General features: G+C 39.9%; 1 protein-coding gene across 2 annotated transcripts; it reads left to right on the top strand.

The window, feature by feature from the left end:
- Positions 1 to 86: 86 nt before the first annotated feature.
- Positions 87 to 25,997, top strand: tasor2 (transcription activation suppressor family member 2). 2 transcript variants are annotated; one of them, XM_049574782.1, is made up of 22 exons: positions 87 to 510; positions 815 to 963; positions 1,288 to 1,383; positions 1,479 to 1,551; positions 4,924 to 5,015; positions 5,116 to 5,253; positions 5,429 to 5,562; positions 5,669 to 5,685; positions 5,910 to 6,009; positions 6,121 to 6,215; positions 6,326 to 6,432; positions 6,917 to 6,989; positions 7,120 to 7,188; positions 7,283 to 9,646; positions 10,059 to 10,812; positions 11,030 to 11,492; positions 14,176 to 17,946; positions 22,266 to 22,388; positions 22,476 to 22,629; positions 22,744 to 22,849; positions 23,102 to 23,283; positions 23,532 to 25,997. In XM_049574782.1, exons 1-22 carry the CDS (start codon positions 477 to 479, stop codon positions 23,627 to 23,629), a joined length of 9,192 nt encoding a protein of 3,063 aa, XP_049430739.1. In that variant the 5' UTR covers positions 87 to 476; the 3' UTR covers positions 23,630 to 25,997. The 2 variants fall into 2 exon arrangements, with proteins under 2 accessions (XP_049430739.1, XP_049430740.1); XM_049574783.1 differs by having other exon boundaries at positions 10,497 to 10,812; positions 23,532 to 25,996.
- Positions 25,998 to 27,827: the final 1,830 nt, after the last annotated feature.

Genomic DNA, 27,827 nt, shown 5'->3' with positions numbered 1-27,827 from the left:
CCCCAACACACACACACACACACACACACACACACACACAGTAGAAGTGAACCGCAGGCGCAGACTAGCTTCAACAACTGCCTCACCACCACCAGTTTGGTGTAGACTTTCAAGATGGATGCTTTTGCGTCGATAGGTTTCTGTTTCTTTTTCGAAACGGACTCTACATGCGGCGATCCCCCCCACACGAACACTGAGGATATGTATTCACATTAACGGATTTACCACCCGTGAAACGATAAAAGTGGATTTAAGTGGATATTTTTGTGCCTACGTGTTCGGACTGTCGCTTATTTTGTAACTTCCTGGTTGTCGCATTAATATGTCTGTTGAAACTGCGGCGAGAGCTCAAGTTACGAAAGGTTTTCTGGACCCAGGATACATGGGACTTTATTATTCTGTTATGTTTAAAACCAGACACAGCTGTTTCCACGGAAGGGCAAAGGGAAAACGACAGATTTCATAAGTGCTCAGCAATGGAAAGTGGGAATGGTGGTGCCTCGAGTAAAGGTGACTGGCTTTTTTTGTAATGCCCTCGTGTAACTTTCATTTTAGGGTTAACAAGAAAACATAGGTTGGATGTTTATTTCCTTGTACGCATAGCTAGAAGAGGTATAGAGCTGCCGTTGATGCGTGATTAGACAGAAAAGGGACGCGTAGATAAGGTGTCGTGTCTCTCAGTACAAACAGTCCCAGCCTTGTGAAATATCTCGGAAACTTTTCCCCCAGCTGAAAAACGAAAACGCAGTTTGTTGTAATTTCGCCAGTATGGCGTGTATATTGTGCTAAAGTTTGCATTTGTGTCCACTTTTAGGTGTTTTAGTACCTGTCTCAGAAACTTCTGTCGTCTTTCAAAACAACATTTTGGCTCCACTCAAAAGTGCGTACTTGTATGAGGAGTCAAAGCAGTCTTTCAGATACAAGTCTGCTGTCCTGGTAAAGAATCCAGCACTGGAAGAAAAGGTCAGTCCACATCCTATTCCTCATTTCCCAACATTAGATGGCATTAAACATTAAGCCATGTGTAATGGTAAACCTTAAATGTGTGTACATGTAATCAACAGCTGCACAGGTTTTTAAAGCCTTTTAAATATCCAGAACACATCCTTATTTCAATTACTGTATCCTTTCACCCCTAGTAGTGATTTTATATTATATCCTGTATTTGAAAAGCCTTGGCCAAGAATAAAATGACTGCATGAACATAGGAACTGCCCCTTAATGCTATGAGAGGAGCTTCAAACATGACATTGACAGCTCCCAATCTGATTTCTTCTTTCGTGGTAGTATTATGCTTTCCGAGAAAATAGAAGAAAAGCAGGATACTCAGACGAGGACCTGAAGGAGTCCTATGGGTTTTTGCTGTTTGATGATGTCAACAAGGTAAAACACTTGAGACGCTGGCACACTTGAGACAAAAACATGCTCCAAAAAATCTCGCTGATGTTGCTGATATTGATATTTTTATTTGTTTAAAGGCTAATGCGCTTGGAGAAACCGGTGTGCTTACTGGAAACAGCACATGTACGACGCTGGGAGATCCTTCACATGGTAAATTATGATGAGTTGCCCCCCCAGTAGTGTGATCACAATGACATTGACATTTCAGTATGGGCAGCTCAAGCATGACCAAAAATGCAATAGTGAAAACACCAAGTTAAGATTTGTACACAAGAGTTTGTGTAGCATGTAACTCAGATATACTCAGTGTAGACTTGTTAAAAAAATTCAAAGAAGTACATCAAGTCTTTGTCATTTATTTGAAGTATTTTATTCAAAGTTATTACCTTGATGGCCTTATCCAGGACACTGCCCATGTATGCACCCTGTCCTGTCTGTAGTGCAGATCAAGCAAAGGAATAGTCCATGTTGAGTGTCTGGTGTTCCCCCTGCCTCTGAAAGTGAAAGCAACTTAAATAGCTGTATGAATGTCTGTAAATGAAAGTGGAAGAATTTCTGTTGTGAAACAGAAACTGTTGAGTTCAGGATATGCATTGTGTCGAAGGCAGAAAGAAGTTAACTATGTGTGTGACTGTGCACTGTAACATGGATCTCATTTAACTGTGACAAGTACTCCTATGATTTCTTTGTGACTGCACATTTAAAATGTTTCCTCTCAGAGATCCTGTCTAATATCTCTCAGCCTGCTTTAGGCTGTGATAAACATTGGTCAAAGTCCTTGTTTTCTCTGTGTACCGTGGTGCAAAATCACACTGGAGTGGCACATGAAACAAGAGCTTCACTGTGTCACGTGTAATTGAATGTTGTACAGGGTTAATCTGTGTTGTGCTTCTCACTCTGCCTGTTTTGATATGTTTTAGTTCCTGTGCAGATTGCAATGGTGTTATATCTTCTCATAACAGACACACTCATTCTTAACAGTATGACTGCATTTTAAATGGCTGAAAGAGACAGAGACATCTGGGAAGGTCATACAGCTAGTTTTTTTTTCTTCAAATATGTTGTAACTTTCTTCACTTTGTCAGCACAAAGCTTGCAGGGGAGTATAAAGGCTACACCGAACCTACCAAACCAGTTATTGGCTCTTTGTTTAGCCTCCTACGTTCAGAATTGCAACCTGAGAGACCTTATCTGTACCAGAGAGATCTTACCTGAATGTTGCTCATTGTTAAAAACATATTTCACTGCTTGAATGATGGTCTTTTCATAAAACTAGGCTGTCTGTGCTGTAGAAAGACACAAATACTTTTGACATTGGTGCTACATGACCATGACCAGAGAAAAAAACAACAGGAAAAGGGCTGTGGCCTTTGCTTTTGCTCAGGAGGTAGAAAATCTACAACTCCCAGAATGCACTGCGCTGCACTGGACCAGAAGTAACAGAATCTTGGTTCATATTTTATCAGCCCTGCTGAGTTTCAACATTTGATCTCAGCTTTTTCAGCCTCCATTTTTACAATACAGGAAATATTATGGCGCCTCCTTCCTGTTCAGAATTTTTTGTATTACAGCCAAACAGTGCACAAAAATATGTTTCAGAAGATATTTTAGGCAAGAAATAGGCAATACAGTAACAGAATCTTGGTTTATATTTGATCAGTCTGCTTGATCTGAGTTTGGTCTGAGTTTTAGAGGGAGCAATGGGTCTCTCTCTCAGTCTGCTACTATAGAGTTGTTTTTGTTTGTTTTTTTTTGTAGGCCGACACGGAAGTTGGCGTCACCCTAGTTCCCTCTTCAAAAAGCCAGTGGGATTTTTCCATTGGATTTTAGAGTATTTCAGAAAATAATCTTTGTGGCAAACAAGAGTTTATGATTCTTACATGTTTTGTTCAGAAAGATGATCTATGCAAATCAACCACTTCTATGATTTTTAAAGCGTAAATGCAATCGCTAGAAGTAAAACACTAACATTTCACTATAAACGAACTACACTACAGTCTCATGACCTAACATACTGACCTGGCAAATAAACTTTTATGATACTTGCACATTTTGTTCAGCAAGATAATCTTTGCAAATTGACCACTTACGTAATTTTTAAAGCGTAAATGCAATTGCTAACATTTGGCTAAAAACAAACTACACCACAGTCGCATGACTTAACGTCACCACCGCAATGCGTTTGTAAATCTATGTTCAAAGTGACAACATTCTGTAGTCTCAGTTAGCCACCTTTTAGCAGCCGCCATTTTTAAGACACCTTACAGCTTCAAAATTCACAAGGGGGTATTTATGTCATTTTATGTCATAGAACAAAAAGTGAAAGTCTCTTAAGCTTGTGTAAAGCACAGATCTTATTTCAGACATCCAAACAAAAACCCACTGACTACAAGAGGAGTGAACACGGAGTGTTAAAATGCTAACTCACCTCCTGGTTTTAGGACTCATTCATGCACCACTCTATATTCTCTGCCTCTGTGGTGGGAAGCATTCAAAAAAGTGCAATTTGTAGTTCAAGCCAGCAAAAATCTACAGGATGAGGAAAAAAATGCAAGTTTGACCTGAGAGATGGGCAGGCCAATCTGGCTGCTGGTAAGATGGAGGGAGGTTTACAACAGTTCATTTACACATACTGCCCACATTGTTATGAAGTTAGTTAAAAAATCTGCAAAGTATCCCTTAAAGTGTCTTATCTATCCCCATTCAGATGCCATTACATTGTGATTATTTAATTATACTGTGTGTAGTGCTTTTGTGTATTTCTAAAGCATGATTGACAATAACTTGACTTTTTTTTCTTCTTGCCATAATTGTCTCATGCCTCACCTCAGAAAGTACACTATGTTGTAAGACATGAACAGGCCTGTAAATGTGGCCTTAAATGAGGAAGCAGCAACACCCGCCCTTTGTCCTTCAGCCAGCTCATGTTGGACTCCTGTCAGTAATTTTAATTTTCACCAAGAGACAGTAGAAGAAGTGAAAGTAACTATTAAAGTCCTAGTATCTGGTGGCTATTAGAGGTACTTTCTGCTGATGGAAGACTACACTTTCTCCTTGTGGAATCAATAAAGTTTATTGATTGATTATTGCTTTGTGGGAACTGAGAATTAAGAGCTTGATTTTGAGTGTGAGATCTAGTCTGTGTAAAAGAAGCCTAAAGTATCTATAGGATTCCCTTCTCTTGTTGGTAAGCATAGAGAAATGTATGTATTATCACTTATCTAAAATATTTTTTACAAAGAATATAGTGTAACATTGTTTGGCGTTCATGTTCAACTGCAGGAACGAGGTCATTCAGATAGCTGTTAATGGTGTAGTGCGCCCTTGACAGCTGTGACACATTCATCTTTCAAGGTGTGGCCTTGCTGCTGTAGGAGTGTCAGATGTCTGTAAAGACACTTTGAAGTCGTGACTTAATAATTGTAGCTTTTTTATGGTTTCCTCAAATCTTCATAAGTGACCCTCCCTGTATTTATTTTTAATCAAACACACACTAAATGAAAGTTTTCTGTGTTCACTCAGGTGTTTACATATCAATGTACTCTGACTGTTTGGATCAAAATCGCTGGTATCATGGAAAATCTGGATACATTGCCATCATCAGGCTGACAAAGGTACTGAAGAAGAGCAATTGTGAAATATTTGTCTGAGGCGTTGTGTTTTTGCTCAAAGAAAATAATTAACAACAACACTGTCTTTTTGCGTCACCAACAGGGTAGAGTTAAAAAGGTTATAGAGAACTACACCCAGAATTTCACCGTGCCCACTGTGGGGTTTGACTGTCATGTGTCAGAACAGTTGCCTTCAGTGTCTGCCAATACCAGCTCCTTTCTTGCCTTCGAGAGAACCCAGGTGAGACGAGACATGTGACTAGCGATGAAACTGTGTTTCTCTCTTATCTGTCTGTGTGTAGATCTATCCTTGTGGGTGCATTATTGTTGAGTACATTAATGGATGAGTGCATGTTAAGAGGGTAAAATTGCAGAGACACCAGGCAGCTCAAGTGCCTCTTGTTTTGTCCTTGCAGTATTACATGTATGAGCGGCTAGATAATGAAAGCAAGGCAACGATTCAGTCTCCCAGCGCTGCCTGTCCTTTTGCCATTGTATCATTTTCATATACGGATACCAAAGCAACTTTTGCTGCACCACAGGAGAAAAGGTACTGTATCTCCACAGCACTACATTTACATGACCAAATACCAATTCATACAAACTGAGGGTAGTTAAATCATATTGATTTGTTGTTTCCTTATTTCTCTTTTCAGTGAGAAGAAAAAACTTGGTAAGTAACATGTAATTAATAGCATAGTTGTGTTTGTTTAAACATATTGCTTTCAAAAAGAAACAAAATAGCACTGCTATAAGGTAGATCAACCCAATAAACAGCTCATATGTACCACTGTTTAAAAAAATATGTCATTGTAATAAATATTTGGCAATATATTAATAAAATATTCTTACACCTACAGTATATCAATGTACTTATTTGATTTTTTTTGCCCCCAGTTCTTCATTACTTCCCATGGAAGGGTCAGCTTCAAATAGGCACCCAGTTCTATGATGTTGGGCTGAGGTCTACAGCAGGGGCCTTGATCCCTGCAGAACTGTAAGTTACAATATGCACATAGACATTACAGATGCTTTTTTATTCTTAACTGTCTAACAATTAAGATTATATAACCTATTTTCTGTGCTTTGTCTTATTTTTCCATTTAAGGCCACCAGTGGTGAAAATTGACAGAGCCATTTCCATGGTAGATCTGAGAAAGCTGTTGCCAAGGGCTGTCTTTGAAACCTGCTACTCTGGTGAAGGTGTGCTGTTAGAAAATGTTGAGGGGAAAAAACAGCCTTGTTGCACAGGATTTACATTTTCAAGGAGTGTCTCGACACAATTCTTAGATATACTTTTTGCTGTCTTTCAGTCTTTCTGGATGGCTTGTACTGCACCCTGTGTGAGCTGGTTTCTTTCGAGGCAGAAGAAACCAAATCACTCTCTCTGCTTCTGCGGGAGATCAAGGAGAAAGATCTTGTGAGTTCCTGTTTGTTATCAACCTTTCAGAGTTTGTAGGCCATAGTCAGTCATGCTATAAAATGTAAAAAAAAAAAAAAAATAATCACAAATACCAATCACAATTCATCAGAGCCCAAAGTTGTGTTTTTTTTCAGTGTGGCTAAGAGTCAGAAAACCTAAAGCACTTGATTTGTACTGATATGAAATGCAGAAAACTAAGCAAACATTTACATTTTTACAAATGTATCAAGGAAATGATTGTTTTTTGTTTTGTTTTTATCAAAGAATGACTTCAACAATTAATTGATTGTTAAAATTGCAAGTCATTGTCTGTAAATTGTCTAGTCAATAGTTATGGCACTGGCAATTTCCTTTGCCATACAACAGTTGGTCTACTTTTTATATCAGTATGCACTGCATAATAATGTTGTTTTTTTTAAGTTTAATTTTACTTCCTGTTCAACATCCAAAAACTCTAACAAACTTTTTCATATATGCACAGGCTCTCACCATTCAGCTGAATGATGGTGGTTTTCTTATCCTGTTGCACTCATCCCATTTCCTCACATATGATGGTAAGATATGAAAATGATGACATTATTTTGTTGCCAGTGTATGACAAAACTTGGAAAATTCTAACTTTCTTTACAACCATGATTCATCTTTATGTCAGCCACATGCAGTGCATTTGTGTTTTTTTTCCAGATACTGGGTCCAGTACTGATGTCCTGCAAGGCATGTTTGTGTTTCCAGTCTCACAAGTTATACAAAGAGGTGAATACAGCATGTGTGTATTAGTGGATATTTTCATTTGATATGTTGAAAAAAAGCAGAGATCAAAAACAAGTACTCTTTCTCGATTTTTCAGGCACAAAATCTGAACAGAAAAGGCCTGCCATGTCATCTGAAATCCTGCGGGTTCTACCAGTACTAAGTTATGCAGAGGGTGAGGTTGAGAAAAACCCCATTTATCCAGATGAAGAGCTGTGTGAAGTCTTGGCGCAGCATATGCAGAGTTACGCAGCTCTGATAAATCCTGGGTTGGCAAGTCCCTCAAGGGAAATCAGCATGTTTCCAGATCAGTATGATGTGCTGGATGCTCACAAGCACCTCTATTCTTCCCCAGAGTGGACTAACAGAGCATGGCAGAGCTTCAGGTCATACCTGAGCAAGCCAGTCTCTTTTCAACTGCCAGTGTCAAAGGCTTCTGAAATCCTGGCAGCCGGACAAGAGGAGCGAATGGAAGACCTTGATGATGATGTCTACATCTGTCTGTCGTCTCCTGAGGAGGCACCAGCCAATCCTGTTAGTATGGAGTTAGAAGACAAGCTGACAGGTCAGAGATCTCCTGTAAACATTGAAACATCAGTGGACAGTGGTATAACAAGTGTTGAGGCACAAGAAGACATCACACCTGTGTCCAAGAATGTTATACCAGATGATTTGCAAGATGGTGCAATATCTGTGCACAATGGTATAACAAGTGCTGAAGCACAAGTAGACGTAACACCTTTGCCCGAGAATGTTATACCAGATGATTTGCAAGATGGTACAACATCTGTGGACAGGGATATAACAAGTGCTGAAGCACAAAAAGACTTAACACCTGCACCTCAGAATGTTGAACCAGATGATTTGCAAGCTGGAGATGTTAGAAAAGACACTGGCAAATCTGATCTGACTGTGCTGATCACAACGGATAAGGGGGCAAGAAATCTTCTGATTCCCCCTACATCAGATGACCTTCCTGCAGAGCTGATTGTCAGCATCACTTCGGCAGAACGAACTGTCACTGATGAGAGTATAAGTATGATCAGTACGGTGTCTGCAACAAAGCATAATGACTTTCAGCTTTCTGGTGTTCCAGCGGCCAAATTGCAAACGGCAGAAGTGAACTCTCTGAATGATGACACTGTTACAACCAAAAAGGTTTTGGACTGCCCTGAGGTCACCAATCTCACAAAAACAAAACGGAGGAAATTACGCAGGGGTTATTACAGAAGTCGGAAGAAAGTATCAAAAGTTTGCCTTGAGACTCCCAGTTTGAAAAAATTCAAAACACCAGTGGAGTATGACAACTTGAACAGTCAGTTGGAAGGCCAGGCCAAGGAATCATCAGCCCAACAAGAGTTGAGTAATCCCTCAGATATTGGTAGAAGGAAAATACAAAGCGGAAGGCGCATATTTGGAAAATCATTGTCAAAAAATGTTGGTTTAGCAGTACCAGAGGAGAAAAAATCTGACGCGGGAAAGCAGACTTTGGAAAACACCATTTTAATGGAACTTGCAGCTTGTCCTCTGAGAAAAAAAATGGAACGCTGGGACTTGAAGCCGATCATCAGTGAATGTGGAAGAATCTTGGTTCCCCATGGTTCTGCAGATATTGCTGATCAAATTAAGTCTTTAAAGGATAAGCTTCAGCCTAAAAAAGATGAAGAGTGCCAAAGTAAAATGTCGATCAGTGCTTCAGAGAATGCTCATTGCGCAGTCAAAATGGAGTACAAGTCTAGCACAGCTCCAGAGACAGCAGTGGATGAAACAGAGGCCACAACATCTAAGGATAGAGGGAACTGTCTTCAAAATGGCAGTGATGTCAATTCTGAACACAGCATTGTGAGACCGTCAGATGATGGCAATGGTTCATTGACTTTGAATCAAGAGAGTAGTGTGCATTCTTCAAAGACTGATGGCACATCAACTCCTTCCTCAGAAGCAGTTCAGGAAAAACGCACTGATACCCTCTCCCCAGCAAAGTGTGCTACAAAAGGTGAATTTTTGTTAAGTAAATTGAAATCAGTTCTTCTAAGAGGAAAGAGAAAAACTGATAACCTTGCATCAGAGGAAAGACCTGCAGATACTGCCAAAGACACTGAGCCTTGTCTGAAGAAGTGCAAAATTGACTCAGATACTGGGATGCTGAAGACTAATTATGCAATTACAAGTGTCCAGGATACCAATGTGTATGTCAAGGAAGTTTCAAAGATGCTGTCAGTTGACCCTCTTTTTGCATATGCCCTTGGCCTTACCCCTAAAGCGACACCAGATAGAATACAGAAAACTGAAGGTCAGGACACTCAACAAAGGAAAGACTCATCAGATACACAAGAGCAAACCATTCTAGACAAACAACCTCAAATCATACAAAGGCCTCCTTCAATCTTTCCAAGAAGGGGAAGGATTAAAATGCTAAAAAAGCATCAAGGCATCTCTACAGAATATGTTAGAAAGAAATGTAAGTCCTATTTCAAAATTCTGAAATTTGGAATGCTTGTTTTTTGTGCATGATGTGTAAAATCTCTTCGGTATTGTGTATGACATTGAAACTAACTGACCCTGTCTCGGATCTGTCACCTTTGCAACTGTCCTCAGCATGCTATACTTGCGCTTGTTAAGTCTTTGCTAGTTCTTAGTTTGCTTTTGCTTTTCTCTTGCTTGAGCTGCATTATGCCTGTCCTGTGCATCTGCATCCAAACCTAACATTATTGGCTTAATAAACCAATCCAGTTGTTTGAAACGATGGAATATATTACATGTTGGTGACAGTTTCCTAATAGATATACATTGGTATATTTCAAATGCTTTCAATGTGCTACTTTCTATTTTCATGCAGTTTCTCTTTTTTCTCCTCTGTTTTGTCTTCACAGGGTGGTTGCATTTTCAAACCCCAGCTTGTTTTGCCAGTGAAAAACTCAAATACAAAGAGTGTACTAGGGATAATTCTATCAGGAAGACTGATAAGGAAAAAATGAACAGTGCTTGCTCATCTACAGATGCTTTGAACTTACTTGCTGACTTGGCACTCAGTGCCAGTAATGACCAGGTTCCACCACAACCAGACCCAGCACTTGAGAGAAAACCTGAGACAAGTTTGAAGAAAAGTGACCTTACAAACGATGTTACCAGTGCTGAACAAGAGTCAGTCCTTCATGCTCTGCTTAGACAGCCTGCTGCTAGACCCATGCAGCCTCTTGAGTCTCCTCCACCAAGCCATCTAATGGGAGGCAGTGAATTGGTTGGTTTGATATCTAAAGAACATGCTTACTCATTGCCCCCATCTTCCTCTCTACTGTTGGGTTTGCCAGGTACACCATTCCAGGTATCCCCTTTAAGTGGTTCTACAAGACTGCTGCACCATCACCAGACAATGTATGGCGATGGAATTAATACACTACACCCCTCTATCAGCCAGGATGATAGAAGTGAACAAAACCACAGGACTCCAGAATACCTGAAAAGACACATGGGGCACAGAAGAAAGTTCAGACAATCCCGTACCTTTGTTAGCAAGGATGGATCTATCCAAGTCACAAAGCAGTGGAAAGAAAACTATGACTTCAATCTAGACAGCAAGTTTACAAGTGACTCAAAGGATAAAACCATTGTCCGAGCCTTGCATGGGTATGTATGTTTTGTTACCTTTTTAAACAAGAAATTGCAACATAAAAGTAAAAGATGCATTTTACATTGACATAACTTCAGTACTATTCTTGTTTGTATCTAGTTGTCAAATGTGGGTGATAGTCAGTAAAGTTGACTTTTAGCTCAGATGACATGATCTGATTCACAATTATTTAACTGAAAGAGCTAATTTTTGTGCATCTCACATCTTCGATAGCCCATGGGATTTCTCAATGCAAGACACCAGTGAAGAGGTCCGGCTTATCGTCCACATGTGGATAGGTCTGTTCTACAGCAGATCAACAGCCAGACTCTTTCATGTTGACTCGAACTCATGTTCAGAAGAGAGAGATTCTTTGGAATTGTCCAATGGAATGGTATCAGCCCCGGCTCAGTCTGAGCTCAAGGCCAGTTCGTTTGCTCCTTTCCCGAGTGTAACAGACACTTCAGACCCTTCATTTTCAAAAGCTTTGGACCTCAGCAAAAAGGATGACTCTGTCTTGGACCAAGGACCTCTAATTTTAGACTTGTCAATGAAAAACTCCAAGTCAGAGATTGTCACTTCAGATCCACAATTCAACAGAAAAGACACTTCTGTGTCCGGTGATGGGAAAGAAGCTAGTGAAACGTTGAACACATCCAAGTCATCTGTGGGACTACCGGAGGCAAGCACAATGCAGGTTTGGTTCTAATGTTATTGTTACTTTAAAGACAAACTAATAAGGACCAGGTATGTGAACTTGCGACATAGTAGAAGACTTAGAATCATCAGCATAATTTATGGACAACTGATGAAGAACTACTGAAGGTAATAGGGTGAGTTGGTAGGGCGAATCCACTGTTTTCCGACAGTGATATGGCATCTGAATATTCACAAGCTCCTCTGCAAATCCCCTCAGACCTTTTGGCCACAGTTCCAAACAATTGTCTCTGCATTGGAGACTTTGAACATGGCTCTCAGACCTCATGTCTCCAGCTTCCTTTGGAATGCTGAAAAATCTTAGGCTGTGATGGACATCCAGAATTTAATTCACTACACCATTTAGGTTTATTCTGTCAATCTACAAGGCTCCACTACTATCTGATATAAAGATTCTGAATTGCTATTTGGCACATAGGTGCAAACCAATGGACTACCCTTTCAATTCCCCAGGGGAAACTCAAATGCATGAGCACACAACCAGAGCTTGAATATCCTCACACCCACAAGGCCAGCAGCCTGGACGACTCCGAACAAGGAGAGTCCAGTTTCGATCCACGAGCACAGAAATGAGCCCAACTAGTTGGTGTCATTTTGCCTCGTGGACAAATACAAATACAAATACAAATAGGTCTTTCAACACCAAAGGTGACAATTCACATATTGATTGCAAGTTTCAGTGGCTAGTGTTGAACTAGACAAGGCCTGCACCTTTGCTTGCTACTTAACATACCATGTACCAGACCCTTTATTCAATTTTTTTGGGCAGTGACTCCAGAACAGAAAAGGCTCTGCCTTTGTTCAGGCTCAGACTGGCAAAGCTGCATGGAGTGAGGCCAAATTACTAGGCAGTCCTGAGTAGACTTCTCTCCAAGGCTTGGCTTTACCAGGGATGCAAATATTCCACATTCCAGATAAGGTGGCTATGCCCTGTTTCAGCCTTCTCAGAACAACTTTCATATAACTCCTTTTCTGGCCTTTATACATGGACCAGTTTGCAATGGGAGACTCCGAAAAAAACTGTTGTCCCTGATAACACAGCTCCCACGTAAAATCTTCAAACATGGATACATGCTTCTGGTCCAGCAGAAATGAATTATTTACAGTTGACCAAGGTGTGAGCTTCAGAGATGGTCAACATCATCAGCTCCCTTTATCCCTTTTAATCTCCCCTTTTGGGTAGTCTATTGCAAGTTCATCCTACCACGCAAAGATGCCTCCTGTGTTCCTTATGGTTTGCGCTATATTAAACCATATACCACAATAAGTATTGATGATTGTGTACATTTTCCTAGAGCCCTGTGCAGTGTCTCTCATGTCACATTTGTGCCGTTTTCTGGTAATGCACAAATTCCCCAGATGGACTGCACAATCCATGCTGCTGACAGACTGTATGATAGCTACAGGGATTAAGCAAACTCAAAGTGAATACCTTCATACCCCAATTTGGTTTTTCTGAGCATAAAGTGACTGAATTTGGATGAAAGGTTGGAACTGACTCATGGACTGTGGTGACACCTTGTAGACAGCCTGTCACTTAAAGCAGCCATGCCCTTAATTATGCGTAACTTTAAGCACTGATACAATTTAAATGGGTGAGTTAAATAAAAATTCACTCCCTGTTCACAAGTCATGTACAGGGAAATTAGCCAAAGAGACCGAAACTGCTTTTCTTTATGAGGCTCTAAACATGCTAATTTTTGCTGCAAAGTTGGGCATTTTAACATGGGTGTCTATGGGGCTTGACTGGCTTTTGAGCCAGCCTCAGGTGGCTATTAAAGGAACTGCAGTTTTTAGCACTTCCTCATTGGCTCCATTTTTTTTCAGCCCCGGTGGTAGCCACTTGTTTATGACTGATGCACCTGCATGTCAGGTAGTCTCTTACACAGACGCTGAAGACATCAGCACGCTGGCTGACTCTGTCATCTGTGGACATTCCCATAGGAGAGTTGAAATAGAACTAGTGCTGGCTCCCAGCGGCAGTGATGTGATTGGATCCAAATCCATACTTCCTCGACCAAGGGCTGATTAGCTTTGCCTTACACCCGCCTACACCGGAATTGCTGTTCCTCGAATTGTTGTCCCTAGTACAACAGAAAATGAAGTGTTCAGTGCATCGCAAGAAGAGATTAAAATGTATATGATTTCATTTGATTCAGCTATATTGCAGAGCTGCAACATCCACAAGATTGGAGAAATTAAGGATTTACAGCGTGCTGTACCTATGGCAACGCCGTCACATGGTCTGGATATCCCTGCCCATTTCTATTACAAAACGAAAGACGAATGTCCCCAGACTCCATTCCGAAGTAAGGGAGGCTGGTCATGCGAGACTACATGTCAGGCAGCAATTATCTGGCCTCATTACGTCCACCAAAGGAGTTGTGTTTTCAGTTTGTTTTTCTGTTGCTGTTTGTTAGCAGGATTAGGGAAAAACTACTGGTCCAATTTTCATGAAACTTTAGGGTTTACCATGGGCCATGGACGAATTTTGTGTGACAGGGCTGATACTCTAATTATTTTTCACTTTTGATAAACATTGTTAGATGAGGCATTTGACCTTGGCGGGGGTCTGCCCTCTGCAAGTGCCCCTGTAGTTGAATGAAACACATTTGTAATAGATAATATGTCATTTTTATTCTGTTTTCTTCTTCATTTTCTAGTGTTACAAAAAGACGGTGCACTCTACAGAGATTATCAGTGAGGGGAATGATGTCAGAAGCACCTTTGAGGATAAGAGGACTTGTACCCCTTCTCAAAAAGCTGGGAGTCTGGACAACACAGATGTACCATCTTGTAAAGGAACATTCATTCTTGAACAAGAGGAAATTAAAAGTGCATCCAGTCAGCAAGAAAATGATCAGACAGGCCCAGGAAGTGGCCACATGTCATGTGAATGCAACGATAAGCCTGTTGGAATTGAAAATTCAGAACATACAGCTAAAAGCATAGTGCAAAAACAAGAAAGGAGTTCATCCAAATCTGTGACAGATGAAGAAGTAGACTCCAAAAAGGAAGCAGACGATGTGGTCCATGCTGTTGAGCATGATAAAATTGATTCCAAAGAGGGGGGAAACTTGGAAGTGAAAGAAAAGCCATGGCAAGAAGACAATGTAGAATCTTCTCCAACAGTTGTTGATACAGGTGATGATTCAACAAACACAGAATCCGGTGTACTCTGCAAAGGTCCTCTGGAAAATGAGAAGCAGTTATCTCAGGAGAAACCTACAGCAGTTTCCCCAGGCAAGGTTGAAAATGTAAATGAAGATGAGGGTTGTTCTGAAGTAAACACAGGTAAAGTGATGGAAGATGAAAATCACCTTGGAAAAGAAGACAGACTTGATGAGAAAGACAGATGTGATTCACCTGCAAAAGCTGACAGTGATCTGAGTGATCAGCCAGTACCTATGATGTGTGATGGCCCAGACTCAGTAAAGGATGGCATCATAGAGTGTTATCACAAACCACCATTGGATGAGGAACCACCTCAAGTCAACAGCGAAGAAGATGCTTGCCATGATTTACAGTTGAGACAGCTTTGTGCAACCAGCAGTGCGATGACAGACGAACAAGCCATTTCAGAAAAATCTCTTGAAGAATCCTTAAAAAAGGAGCCTATTGCAACCAGCAGTGCGATGACAGACGAACAAGCCATTTCAGAAAAATCTCCTGAAGAATCCTTAAAAATGGAGCCTATTGCTAAAGAAACTGCAGTTGAGGAACATTTGGAAAAAGATGTTTGTTTGGCAGATAAGACAATTCAAACGGCAGCATTAGCTATGTCTGATGAGAACAACTGTTCATTAGATGGCTCTAACTCAGCTGGGCTTATTCCCCAGACAAATGACAGTGTTGAAACAGGAAGCCAAATCAAAGTAATGGAAAACTTCAGTCTAAGTTGTGATGACCATGAAGATGGGGATACCCAATCATTTGAAGGAGAGCAAAAGGTTGATAATGTAACTGAGAAAGAGCTGTTTCATCATCAGTCTCATTCACTTCACAGTGAAGCCAAAGTGACACTATTTCAAGAAACAGATCTCAAACAGATTGACAAAATAAATGATGGATTGGAAAAGATCAATGGTCGGGTTGTAATTCCATTTATTGGAATAGACACCTCTGAAGACAATACAGTACAACCACATGGCTCACCCTCACCAGGCAAGGTTGAAGAAGTTGTTCAGGGCCAGGAAGAAATACCATTTATCAGTGGAACTAACTACCCTGAAACTGTCCTACCCACAGAGGTGTGCGGTACATTTCAAATGTACAGTAAAAAGGCAGAATTACCTGCTGGCAGAACATCACTATCACTTCTTCATGGAAGTGAAAACAACCAGCTGGTGGTTTCGGAAAATGAATATGACGACCGGTGTTCTACCCCAACTATGGATGAGAAACCATATGAGTACTTACCTTGCTCTGGCCCTAGTGCTAGTGCTTCTGATTTTAGTGGTGGTGAAACCACTGGAAACAAGGCTCATAAACCTCTTGATATAGGGCTGACATCTCAAAAGGATGAGATGTTACTTGAGAACAAACTTTGTCACAAGTCTACAGTAAACAGTGATGCCACACCTCATTGCGATCTTCACCCTGATCTTGAGCTAAGGACTCTAAGAGTTCTGCAAAGTATAGACAAGTACCTCCCCAAATCAAGCCACACTGACAAAACTAGCCAAATTGAGACAGCTGATATGAAACACTCTATTGATCAAACCCCTAATCCTACGAGCAAGTGCATACCCCCTTGCTTAGCCCTAAGACACACCTCAGCTGATGTCAACAACCAGAAAATAAGCAATACAAAGCCAGCAATGGGGGCAGCCCCTACCTCACAAGAACTGCAGACAGAATCAACAGGTCACTTTCTCATATCACCTTTCAAAAGAAACTTAGAGGAAGTACTTGGTGTTAAGTTGCAGTTTAAGAAAACAGACTCATCAGTTCCTCAACACTATTTTGAAAGAACAGATAAATTACAGGAAGCCTCGGTAGGGCAAGATTATTGTCATCCCTACAGATCCGTTCCCTCTACTGAGAGTTTGCAAGCTATTAAACCAAACATCATTGACCAAGATAAGCATAAGACAACATCACAGACCAATATAAGTCATGAATCACATTCGTACAGTCAGCGTCCTGTCATGGCAGTAAAACCATCTAAGAGTGATGAAAGTCAAGCAGACAGCATCTCTATAGACAGACTGATTGAAAAAGCTGCAATGTCACATTTCTTCAGAAATAAACAGGTTAAAACCCCTGTAGTCACACACACCACACCCACTACAATGCTCTTGGAGAAAAAGACAGAGAAACACAAGAGAAACTCTGAAAGACTAAATGATGACAAGCAAGAGACAAGTGAGCATTCTTCAATGAGCAGCTGGTTATCAAATGTCAGTGACAGTAAGTCTTACTCAGATAAAGCTCAATCTGTATGTCTAGATCCTTTCTACCAGCACCAAGGAAGGGGCAATTCAAAATTCAACAAAATGCCTTCATCATCTCTCCCTGTGCAGTCTTTTGAATCTGCAGGAAGTTCCTCTAAACATGTTGATGGAAACCAAGGTTTCATGACCTACAGTTTAGTTGAGAAATTTGGGCAAACAACTAAAGAGGGCATTGCAGTGGATCAAATAGGATGCTCAGACACATCGACTTCACGTGCGGATTACAAAGATGGTGGCATGATGGATGACAGTCTCCTCCTCGACCCTCAAAGCTCACTCATGTGTACGGTCTATAACACCAGCCGGAAGAGACCTTATTCTTTTCTTGAGCAAGTCTCTCGGAGGTGCCTACAAGATGACATCACTGAGGCATCAATGGAACAGGAGTGCCTTATCTTCTCAGAACAAATGAGACAGCTTTTGAAAAGAAGTAAGAGGGGACCCACCATGGACACACATGACAAATTGCACTTGTCTTGTGCCAGTCCTGTGACTGTGCAGTTTTCTAGTCTAGAAGAGCAGGAGGATGCAGTGGAACACTTGAACGCACACTTGGATCCACTGTCAGTTGTTGGACAAAAAATCAAGGTAGACATGTCAGACAGGAAACACCTGGCAGACACCACAAAGGAAGAAAAGACTTTTTACTCTAAAAAAACATCTCAAGGAACAGGGAACCCAATGGAACATGCTGGGATATCTTGCGTGACCTCAGAGTGTGCCAGGCTGTATGAGGCAAAGATGAATGATGTTTGTGCTGTCAAAAAGGTTCCATCCACACCCAAGCACTTCAAGATGGATCGAGGTTACCTGAAGACTGAATCAAGTAACCATTTTGACTTCTGTGATCAAATGAAGAGGGAGATGGATGAGAGTTTCCGCAGTAAACTGAATTCAGTTGTGAAGAAATCCTGTAAAACAAAGTACAGATTCTACATATTAGTGACATCAGATGATCCCTTCTTTGAGGAAACGAAGGTAAGACAAGTTTTCAACTAACTTCCAATGCAGTATTTCCTTTAAATATGTTTACTTTAATTTTCCAAAGATATACTTTTTATAACCTACATTCTTGAACTAAACCACCCCAAATGCATTTTTTGACAACAAAACACTTATCCCTTCTACAAAAGGAGCCAGTACAAGTTTGTCTGCTACTTATTGGAGTTTAGAAGTCAACTTGGATTCATGCCACATTTTCACGGCCAATTCCACAGCGCATTTTCACACAGGAAAAAAAAAAATCTAAATATCCATGCAAACTTCCAAGTCTTACCCTATAGAACAAGCTATTTATCTGCTGTCCATCTACAGTACAGGCCAAAAGTTTGGACACACCTTCTCATTCAATGCGTTTTCTTTTTTTTCATGGCTATTTACATTGTAGATTCTCACTGAAGGCATCAAAACTATGAATGAACACATGTGGAGTTATGTACTTAACAAAAAAAGGTGAAATAACTGAAAACATGTTTTATATTCTAGTTTCTTCAAAATAGCCACCCTTTGCTCTGATTACTGCTTTGCACACTCTTGGCATTCTCTCCATGAGCTTCAAGAGGTAGTCACCTGAAATGGTTTCCACTTCACAGGTGTGCCTTATCAGGGTTAATTAGTGGAATTTCTTGCTTTATCAATGGGGTTGGGACCATCAGTTGTGTTGTGCAGAAGTCAGGTTAATACACAGCCGACAGCCCTATTGGACAACTGTTAAAATTCATATTATGGCAAGAACCAATCAGCTAACTAAAGAAAAACGAGTGGCCATCATTACTTTAAGAAATGAAGGTCAGTCAGTCCGGAAAATTGCAAAAACTTTAAATGTGTCCCCAAGTGGAGTCGCAAAAACCATCAAGCGCTACAACAGAAACTGGCACACGTGAGGACCGACTCAGGAAAGGAAGACCAAGAGTCACCTCTGCTTCTGAGGATAAGTTCATCCGAGTCACCAGCCTCAGAAATCGCAAGTTAACAGCAGCTCAGATCAGAGACCAGATGAATGCCACACAGAGTTCTAGCAGCAGACCCATCTCTAGAACAACTGTTAAGAGGAGACTGCGCGAATCAGGCCTTCATGGTCAAATAGCTGCTAGGAAACCACTGCTAAGGAGAGGCAACAAGCAGAAGAGATTTGTTTGGGCCAAGAAACACAAGGAATGGACATTAGACCAGTGGAAATCTGTGCTTTGGTCTGATGAGTCCAAATTTGAGATCTTTGGTTCCAACCGCCGTGTCTTTGTGAGACGCAGAAAAGGTGAACGGATGGATTCCACATGCCTGGTTCCCACTGTGAAGCATGGAGGAGGAGGAGGTGTGATGGTGTGGGGGTGTTTTGCTGGTGACACTGTTGGGGATTTATTCAAAATTGAAGGCACACTGAACCAGCATGGCTACCACAGCATCCTACAGCGACATGCCATCCCATCCGGTTTGCGTTTAGTTGGACGATCATTTATTTTTCAACAGGACAATGACCCCAAACACACCTCCAGGCTGTGTAAGGGCTATTTGACCAAGAAGGAGAGTGATGGAGTGCTGCGGCAGATGACCTGGCCTCCACAGTCACCGGACCTGAACCCAATGGAGATGGTTTGGGGTGAGCTGGACCGCAGAGTGAAGGCAAAGGGGCCAACAAGTGCTAAACACCTCTGGGAACTCCTTCAAGACTGTTGGAAAACCATTTCAGGTGACTACCTCTTGAAGCTCATGGAGAGAATGCCAAGAGTGTGCAAAGCAGTAATCAGAGCAAAGGGTGGCTATTTTGAAGAAACTAGAATATAAAACATGTTTTCAGTTATTTCACCTTTTTTTGTTAAGTACATAACTCCACATGTGTTCATTCATAGTTTTGATGCCTTCAGTGAGAATCTACAATGTAAATAGCCATGAAAAAAAAGAAAACGCATTGAATGAGAAGGTGTGTCCAAACTTTTGGCCTGTACTGTATATGATAAATTCTTTAAAATATGGCTAAATATACTGCTTTTATTGCAGTCCCTGCAGAAAACACATTCTCTCAGACCTTGTCACATATTGACGTGCTTGGTTATGGATTTTCCACATCCACATACGATGTGCAAGGTATCCTTGGTGTGTTGGTTGTTGAAGTTCTGGGACACCGTGTCAAGTTCTGTCTGTTACGTGCATTGTCTTCTTTAAGATACAATTCTGTTTTCACAGCAAATTTAACGTTATATACAATCTCTTTCAAAATAAACGCACTACGTTGTTACAACACCACAAATTGACGTTTTTTTCCTTCAACAGCAAACACACGGTTAGGTTTAGGAAAAAAGAACAGGGTTTGGTGGGACGTGAACACAGCTCTCTCCGGTGAAAGTCAGTGTTTGTTGGACCTACCTGCTCCACTCTGACTTTTTCCGCCTTTACTTTCATCCTTGTCCTGCCGCATTTCCCCCTTACACCGCTGGGTGCTGTTAAACTATAAAGGCAACCGGCCTCGTATCATGCTGTCTTTAAAGAACGGCTTTTTTTTTGTTGGCTTCTGATGCCGCAAGTCACTGCAAGTCAGATTTTGTTCATTTTAGTTTTAGTTCACCTGTTAAAAGCACCTTAGTACAGCCATGTGCTAAGGCTGTGACCTGACTGCGGCGGATTGAATTCAGTACCAACCCAGGGCCTTTTGTTGCATATCGCTCCCTCTCTTTTTGCCCCCTTTCCTGTCACTCTTTGTCTGTACTGCCCAATAAAGGCAAAATACCAGAAAATAATCTAAAAAAAAAAGCCAGAGACAAACAGATAAACATTGAATAGGGTGGTAATTTGTGCTCGAATGAGTAGTCATACTGGTCAGGCATCAAAATGTAGTGTTTCTCCCACATTCTTTAACTTCCGGCGGCCTGCCACGCCTAAACTTTTAGGACTGGAATACCTCTTTGACCATTTCTTGACAATGAATCTGTCACTCAGATGGCAGTGTTGCAGTGAGTTGTTTTCTTTCTTTTCTGTTCACTTGCTGCAGTAAACTAGTCTACTTGTTTACTTGTATAGCTACTGTTAATGTTACCTAATGTGAAAGCATTTACTCAGAGTCTACGTAAATGTAACAAAACTACCAAGGTTGGCTTATATAATTAAGATTTGAATCACTAGAGATTACATAAACATTGACTAAAATATTTTTCTGCAATTTTTGGTCAGGAATTATGATCGAAATATCAAAGTCGCAGTGTTAAGATGAAATGTTGCACTGCTAACACCAGTTTGCAAGTTTTAACGAAGATTTAGATCATGCAATAAGGCATGCCTGCTTTGTTCTTTAATTGAATTGTCATAAAGATCTACAACGAATAAAACAACTTGTGAACGCACGTCAGAAAAGCCCAGACTCCATCTTGTGGGACTCTTAATGCCCAATGTTGATAGGTTCTGTGACACAGCCAGAAAGTTGATTGGCCACATCTTTTAACTCTGGCAGCAGCATGCGCCAAAGACAGTGACTTAACCAATGTACCGATCTGTTCCACATCACAGAAGTTTCTATGATATTGCCATAATAATGTTCTACAAGAGTCACATAGCCAGCAAATCATCTGTGGTGTTAAGGGGTCTAGTGAGTTCCTCCAGAGCTAAAATATAGTCATGCTTCACCTCTTGAGCACTGATTATCAAATTATGTTTGTCTTTTTTACCACTAAGAGATGTATTAAAGTGATAGACAACTATTAATGTTTTTTGTGCCATTTTAATGACAGTGCTCGCCTTACCACGTGCAAATGATTCATCAAAATAAATTCACCCACAACACTATTTTGCAAAGGCACCGTCCATGCATCCTGGGCTTAGTGCTGCTCAAGACGACTGCGATTGGTTTAAAGAAATAAAAACAAACACTCGCAACTCGCTAACACAGCACTGTGTAGATAGGTCTAGCTACATGAAACTAATCAAACACAAATACGCCTCGCTAAGAAAAGGAGCATTTCTGATATTTTCCCGTAAGCCCTTATTTCTTCCTTTTTTTTAATAATAAAGAACTTCTGATCATAACATTTAAAAAGGGATGAGTAAATATGAGTTCAGTCTGTCATAACTGGTTTGAATCCAAACTGATCACAGCCTCTGATCTTCTTATGAGTGTTTCATAACCAAAACATACAATTTGGCAGGAGTATCATTAAAAAAACACAGATGGTTTTAAATGGGGTTATGATTCAGACATCCAGTGTGTTTAAACCAAGGCTGACTCATTTCCAGCTTTACATGTCTTTATTAATGTAATGTCTAATGGAAAATGGCTTTTAACGTTTTGGTAATTTCTCCTTGATTTCCAAAAGGCACAGTTAGAAGCAGAGGGCCACACAGCTGTACAGCCATCCGAGTTCTTCCTTAGTGAGGATAGTGCTTCATCTCTACTCATCATTCTCAGGAATGAAGACATTGCAGAGCACATTTGTGAGGTAACTGATCAGCTGGTGAAGAAGATCATGATGGGACTTTTGCAGTAGATAATCATGAATTAATGACTCTGCTCACCACCACCTCAGGTCCCGCGTTTGCTCGAGCTGAAGAATACACCAGGTGTGCAGTTTGCTGGAATTGACGAACCAGATGATGTTGTGAATCTGACCCATCAGGAGCTGTTCACCAGGGGTGGCTTTATAATGCTCGACAGAGCAGCACTGGAGCCCCTCAGCCTTTGTATGTGCAATTTTAACTGAATACCAGCTTACTGTTGTTTAAGATGTTGTCATGAAAGCACCTTATAATTTATCCCAGTTTAACTCACAATATCATCTTTGTATGAATTTTAAGGCAACATGCAAAAAATGGCAGAAATCTTGAAAGAACTAAGCAGAACGGGGAAGTGGAAATGGATGTTGCACTACAGAGACAGCCGTAGACTGAAGGAAAATGCAAGGTAGGGGTCAACTTTAGAAACATAACTACAAAAAAACCCAGGTATTTCTTACTTCCCTATTTAGCAGGTGACAAGTGTTTTAAAAGTCTGTCTTTTTTCATGTTTTTCCATTCCATATATCACACTCTTTCACATATTTTCCTTATATTTTCACAGTCATTATACAGAGTGGTTACGCTGATTGTTTATTTTATAAAAGCCTTTTCATCAAATTGTTGCCTGTCCAAAAATTTTGTCTCTTCCCATATCCAGGTTGAGTGCAGAGGCAAAAGAGAAGAAGCAGTTCCTTAACTGGTGCCAAGAAGCTGGAATTATGGAGGTCATGCCGTACCATGAGTGTGACCTCACGTCAAGAGATCGGCCCGACTATCTGACATGTTTGGTCCGTTTGCAGGTCCAGAACATATCAGCCCGTTACCCTGTTTTTATAACTGGTGAGACATATGATATTGGGGTTCAATTCAAAGATGTTGTTAGCAAGATTTTATAAACATTGCAAATATGTAACTAAGAGTGATAGCTTTGAGTGCTCCGGTGCCTTAAAACCAGCAAGGTGAATTTGATCCCCGAAAGTCACATAGTGCTGGTTGAGTTTCGACACTGTCTCTGAGTTAACCTGTAAAGGTTTTATTTATTGTGCAGTGCATAAAGGAATGACATGTTTGTTTTTTTATTGTTACAGATTCAACAACTGACAGCACGTTCGGAAGGAATGGAATTTTAACAATGACTTTCAGCTCTTTCCTGATGTGTTCTCCAAGCGAAACATTTACAGCCTGAGCTGGAAAGGGTCTGATGGACACATTTAAGTTGTGCAAATTCAAGAACACAACAATGAGAACACTCACTGAATGTGAGGAGAAACTAGAGATTTACCCACAATTTCAAAAATACTACATTTAAAGGAATACTTCACTTGCAAATGACCATTTGTGTAACGGTCACTCACCGTGTTACCTTGACTTTGTGGAGAAAACTGGTCTTCTTGCATGTCTCCATCGTGAATGGAGAATCCAAAACAGGTGAACATACTTCATGAGTTGAAGTAAAGAGGGACCACTTTTAACAACAGCAAGACTATATCAAAACATTTGCTGACAAACTCTCACACAACTCCTGCATTATAATTCAAGTCTCATTCGTCCTGTCATTTGCTCAGTGCTCCCCACACACATGCATATTCACTAAATTATGATTTAAAACAAGTTAGTACAAACAGTCTCATTCACGGCTGAGTAGCATGCCTGGATATGCTCATGCATTTGAACTCTGATATACACACGTATGCTCAGGCCAAGAGAAAACCTGCTGTGCTGAAAAATGAAGTTTAACGTGCATGCAAAAAAACTGCAGTTCCTCTAATGGCCACTTGAGGCTAGCTCCAGAAGCAAGTTAATCTCCATCGACCTCCATGTTAAAAGGCCCAACTTTACAGCAGAAATAAACATGTTTACAGCCTGGTATGGAAACCGTTTTGGTCTACATAAGTAGTTTCCTCCTTTATGATAACTGTACAGGGGTGATTTTTTTTATATAACCCCCCAGTTTTCCATTTTATTAAGGCTTAAAATTATGCATAATTAAGGGCTGGCTGCTTTGAGAAAGAGGCTCTCTGCAGATACAGTCTTTGGCATCTCCACTCCTCCACAGCTACAGCCTCTCATCCAAATACGGTCACTTCTGGCTGCACAAAGTCAAGATGGCATCATCCCAAATGCCAAACTCAAGGCTTCAAAACATGAGTCCACAAACCAATGGGTGACGTCCATCCATTATTTTATACAATCTATTGCTCAGGCACACTCAGGGGTACTACTTGAGGGTGGAGGTGTTTTATATTGTCATGTTTAAATGAAAAGGCATGTGTTTGTAATGTACTGAGCATATGGCTGGATAATTGAGACTTGGACTATACTGCACAAGTTATGTGATTTTCTGTTAACAGATGTTTTGATATAGTTTTGCTGTTGTTAAACGCGGTCCCCATTTACTTCAATTCATGAAGAATGTTCACCATTATTGGATCGTTCGCTCACTGTAGAGGCATTAGAGAAAAACAGTTTTCTTCACGACTACAAGGTAACACACGGTGAGTAATTGATATACAACTGGTCATTTTGCAGGTTAACAGTTCTTTTATTTTTCTTGAATACATCAGTTCAGCTTTTTTGTATGAAGCAATAATTATTGATTTATTATTTGACATGTTTTGTGTTTGTTTCATTTCTCAACTAAGTTATCATTCAGTTAATGGATTGTGACAAAAATGCCAGTATACAGGCAGTTGTACTGTATATACTGTATGCATCTTGTATTATATTTTTTATTGTTTTTTACAGTGTATATTTAGTTTTTCTTTTCAGTCCTGATCTCAAACATTTGCTGCACAATCATTATTAGTGTTTGTTTTTAGGTATAAATTGACACAATTGCGACAAAGCTAAATTAGCCTGTTTGTATATTTTATATATTTAAGTATACTACTCTCGCTGTTTAGGTTGTTGACAGTGATTCTTAACTCATGAGTGTTGAATAGTTGGTGCACAGCAATGTAACAAACTCAGCACTTGTTTATGTTTATATTTCATGACTCTGTCAAGAGCAGTTTGACTGAGAATAAAGCAGTTTCTGTAACTGTTTTGCTTTAAAAAGAAAGAAAGAAAACATTCATACAAGCTGAAGAATGAACTACTCACACTACACTACGTGTTGCCACTCACAGATCATACTTCCAAAAATAAGACCTATGACTGTTTACAAAAGGATGAGGTTGCTGCCATCTGGCTGTAAATAGACTCAAATGAACTGTCTTTGTGTTTAGGTAGAGTGACACACATAATGGATACATGCAATGGAAAATGAGAAGTGAGGACTTTAACCAGGAGAGGGCCTCACTGAGAATAAAACTCTGGATGAGACAACACTGAACATAAGTTGGATTTATCCCAGAAAATCTTACAGCACAACTCACCGAAGATCTGTTAAACCTGAGATGTGATTTTAAACCAAATTAGAAAGATCCTTTTGATTTGTTATTCTTAAGTCTAGGTCATATTTTGCCCTCCAAATTTAAATGTTAGATTGAGGTGGTGAATGGTCTGTATATGAATCAGACCAGGTTTGTAAATTTGTTGAGGGAAAAAAAAAAAAAAAAGAGGGGGGCGGACATGAGTTTGTCTTGTAAATAAAACAACATGTTTGAAAAACTAATAGAAAATAGGACCTGAAATTAATGGAAATAAGGCAGCATGTCCAATGTCTGGCCCGAGAGCCCATTGTGGCCTGCAGACTGCTTATAAACAGCCAGCAGCTTGTCTTTTAAAATATACTACATGTGTCATCATACAATAGTGGTCAATCAGGCAAGATCATTTTGCATTTTTTACATTCAACTCACCATGCCAGGACTATCATACAATTTGGAGACATGCACCAAGAAGGAAATACATCAGCGGAATGTGTTTTCATAAATAGATGGTAAACAAGCAAACAAATGGTTACCTAACAACAGACATTTCCTGCTATGCAGAAGACACAGCAGAGAAGGTCATCGCTTTCAGGAGAGGTGGAGTATTGAATACACTGGAAGATGAAACAGTACCATTTGTCTCATTTGTATGGCTTTTTTTTTTTTCTTTTGATGACCCACGTGATGCAAGAAGCAGCTAGTCCCCAGGTACTTCCACATTTTCTAAACTGGCCTACATTTATAAAATTTTGAACACCCCTGAAATTTTTTTTTCTGGATTTAAATCCAGGACCACCCACTGTAGTTTAATTACCATATTATCATCATTATTCTTATTCTTATTACTGTTGTTGTTTTTATTTACAGTCAAAAACAAGCACATCATATCATATTTACATTCAAGTTTATTTTATTTACAAAGCCCAATATTAATATTAATTAATCACAATTTGTCTCAGAGGCCATTACAGCACACGACCTCTCTCTGTCCTCGGACCCTCACAGCCAAAAACATTTGAATACAAATGACAGTATTAACATAACCGAGCAAACTGCAAGACAGAAATAAATTATTATGTGTGACAAACAAAAAAGTGCAAGTGGTCATTCATGAATTAAGGTATAAAGACAAAGGGCCTTTCAAATTTTACAGCATTTTACAAATTTTTTGTATAGAATTTTCTCATTTATAAATGCAGGTTTTATAAGAAAAAAAAGTGAAAAAAATATTTTTCCAAAATAATTAAATTATGAATCCCAAACTCTGCTTTCTTGTCCTCCAGTTGGACATCCTTTAAATCCTTTATTTTCCTTTTTTATATTTCCTTTATAAACCTTTATAATTTAAAATCATAATATTTTGATTATTATAAGTCAACCAATATTGAAAAAAGTGTCCTAGTTAAATGTCCTAGTTAAATTACAAGTTACAGTTACAGAAAGTACAAACATTCAAATTTAAATTACACCTTTGATGTAAGAAGTCATTACGTGTAAATCTCATTTATTATTTCAAAGTGAACTGCTTAGTTTAGTTAATATTATGAGACTAAATTAGATAAATAGAAATTTTGGCAGCCCAAATTCAAGAGTGTGTCCAAGTCACTGCCTGCTTGTTATTCGAAAACAACACAACAGGAAATGAAATTGGACCCACTCTCTTGCCGCTTTTTAAAAATTTAAAATAAGTAGAAAGATTAGTCTTCACGCCCTGCACAACAATAACTACTGAATATAACGTTAAACTGAATTAAACTGTTTCTGTAGTTTTGCAGAGGCTTCAGATTCAGAAACTGCAGCCGGTGTTTCCTCCAACTTCAGTGTGACACAGCGGATGTGAAGCGGAAACCGAAACTGATCGTCGGTGTTTTTTACACGTTTAAAACTGGTTTTGAGCAAATTCCTGCCGCCGTTCACGACCAGTCCTCTTTATCCACGACTGCAGTGAACATTTAACACCAGTCCAACACGTTAACTGCGGCAGTTTGTGCCAAATATTAGCTACAAATG

The sequence above is a fragment of the Epinephelus fuscoguttatus genome, linkage group LG4 (assembly GCF_011397635.1).
Source record: "Epinephelus fuscoguttatus linkage group LG4, E.fuscoguttatus.final_Chr_v1".
Classification (NCBI taxonomy): Eukaryota; Metazoa; Chordata; class Actinopteri; order Perciformes; family Serranidae; genus Epinephelus; species Epinephelus fuscoguttatus.
This window is presented reverse-complemented; position numbering and strand designations above follow the sequence as displayed.

Excerpts from the sequence above, each read along its gene's own strand:
- tasor2 (XM_049574782.1), top strand. The coding sequence starts at position 477 with ATGGAAAGTGGGAATGGTGGTGCCTCGAGTAAAG. Across the intron at positions 964-1,287 it reads ATCCAGCACTGGAAGAAAAG|TATTATGCTTTCCGAGAAAA; the intron begins GTCAGTCCACAT and ends CTTTCGTGGTAG. Across the intron at positions 6,990-7,119 it reads CCATTTCCTCACATATGATG|ATACTGGGTCCAGTACTGAT; the intron begins GTAAGATATGAA and ends TTTTTTTTCCAG.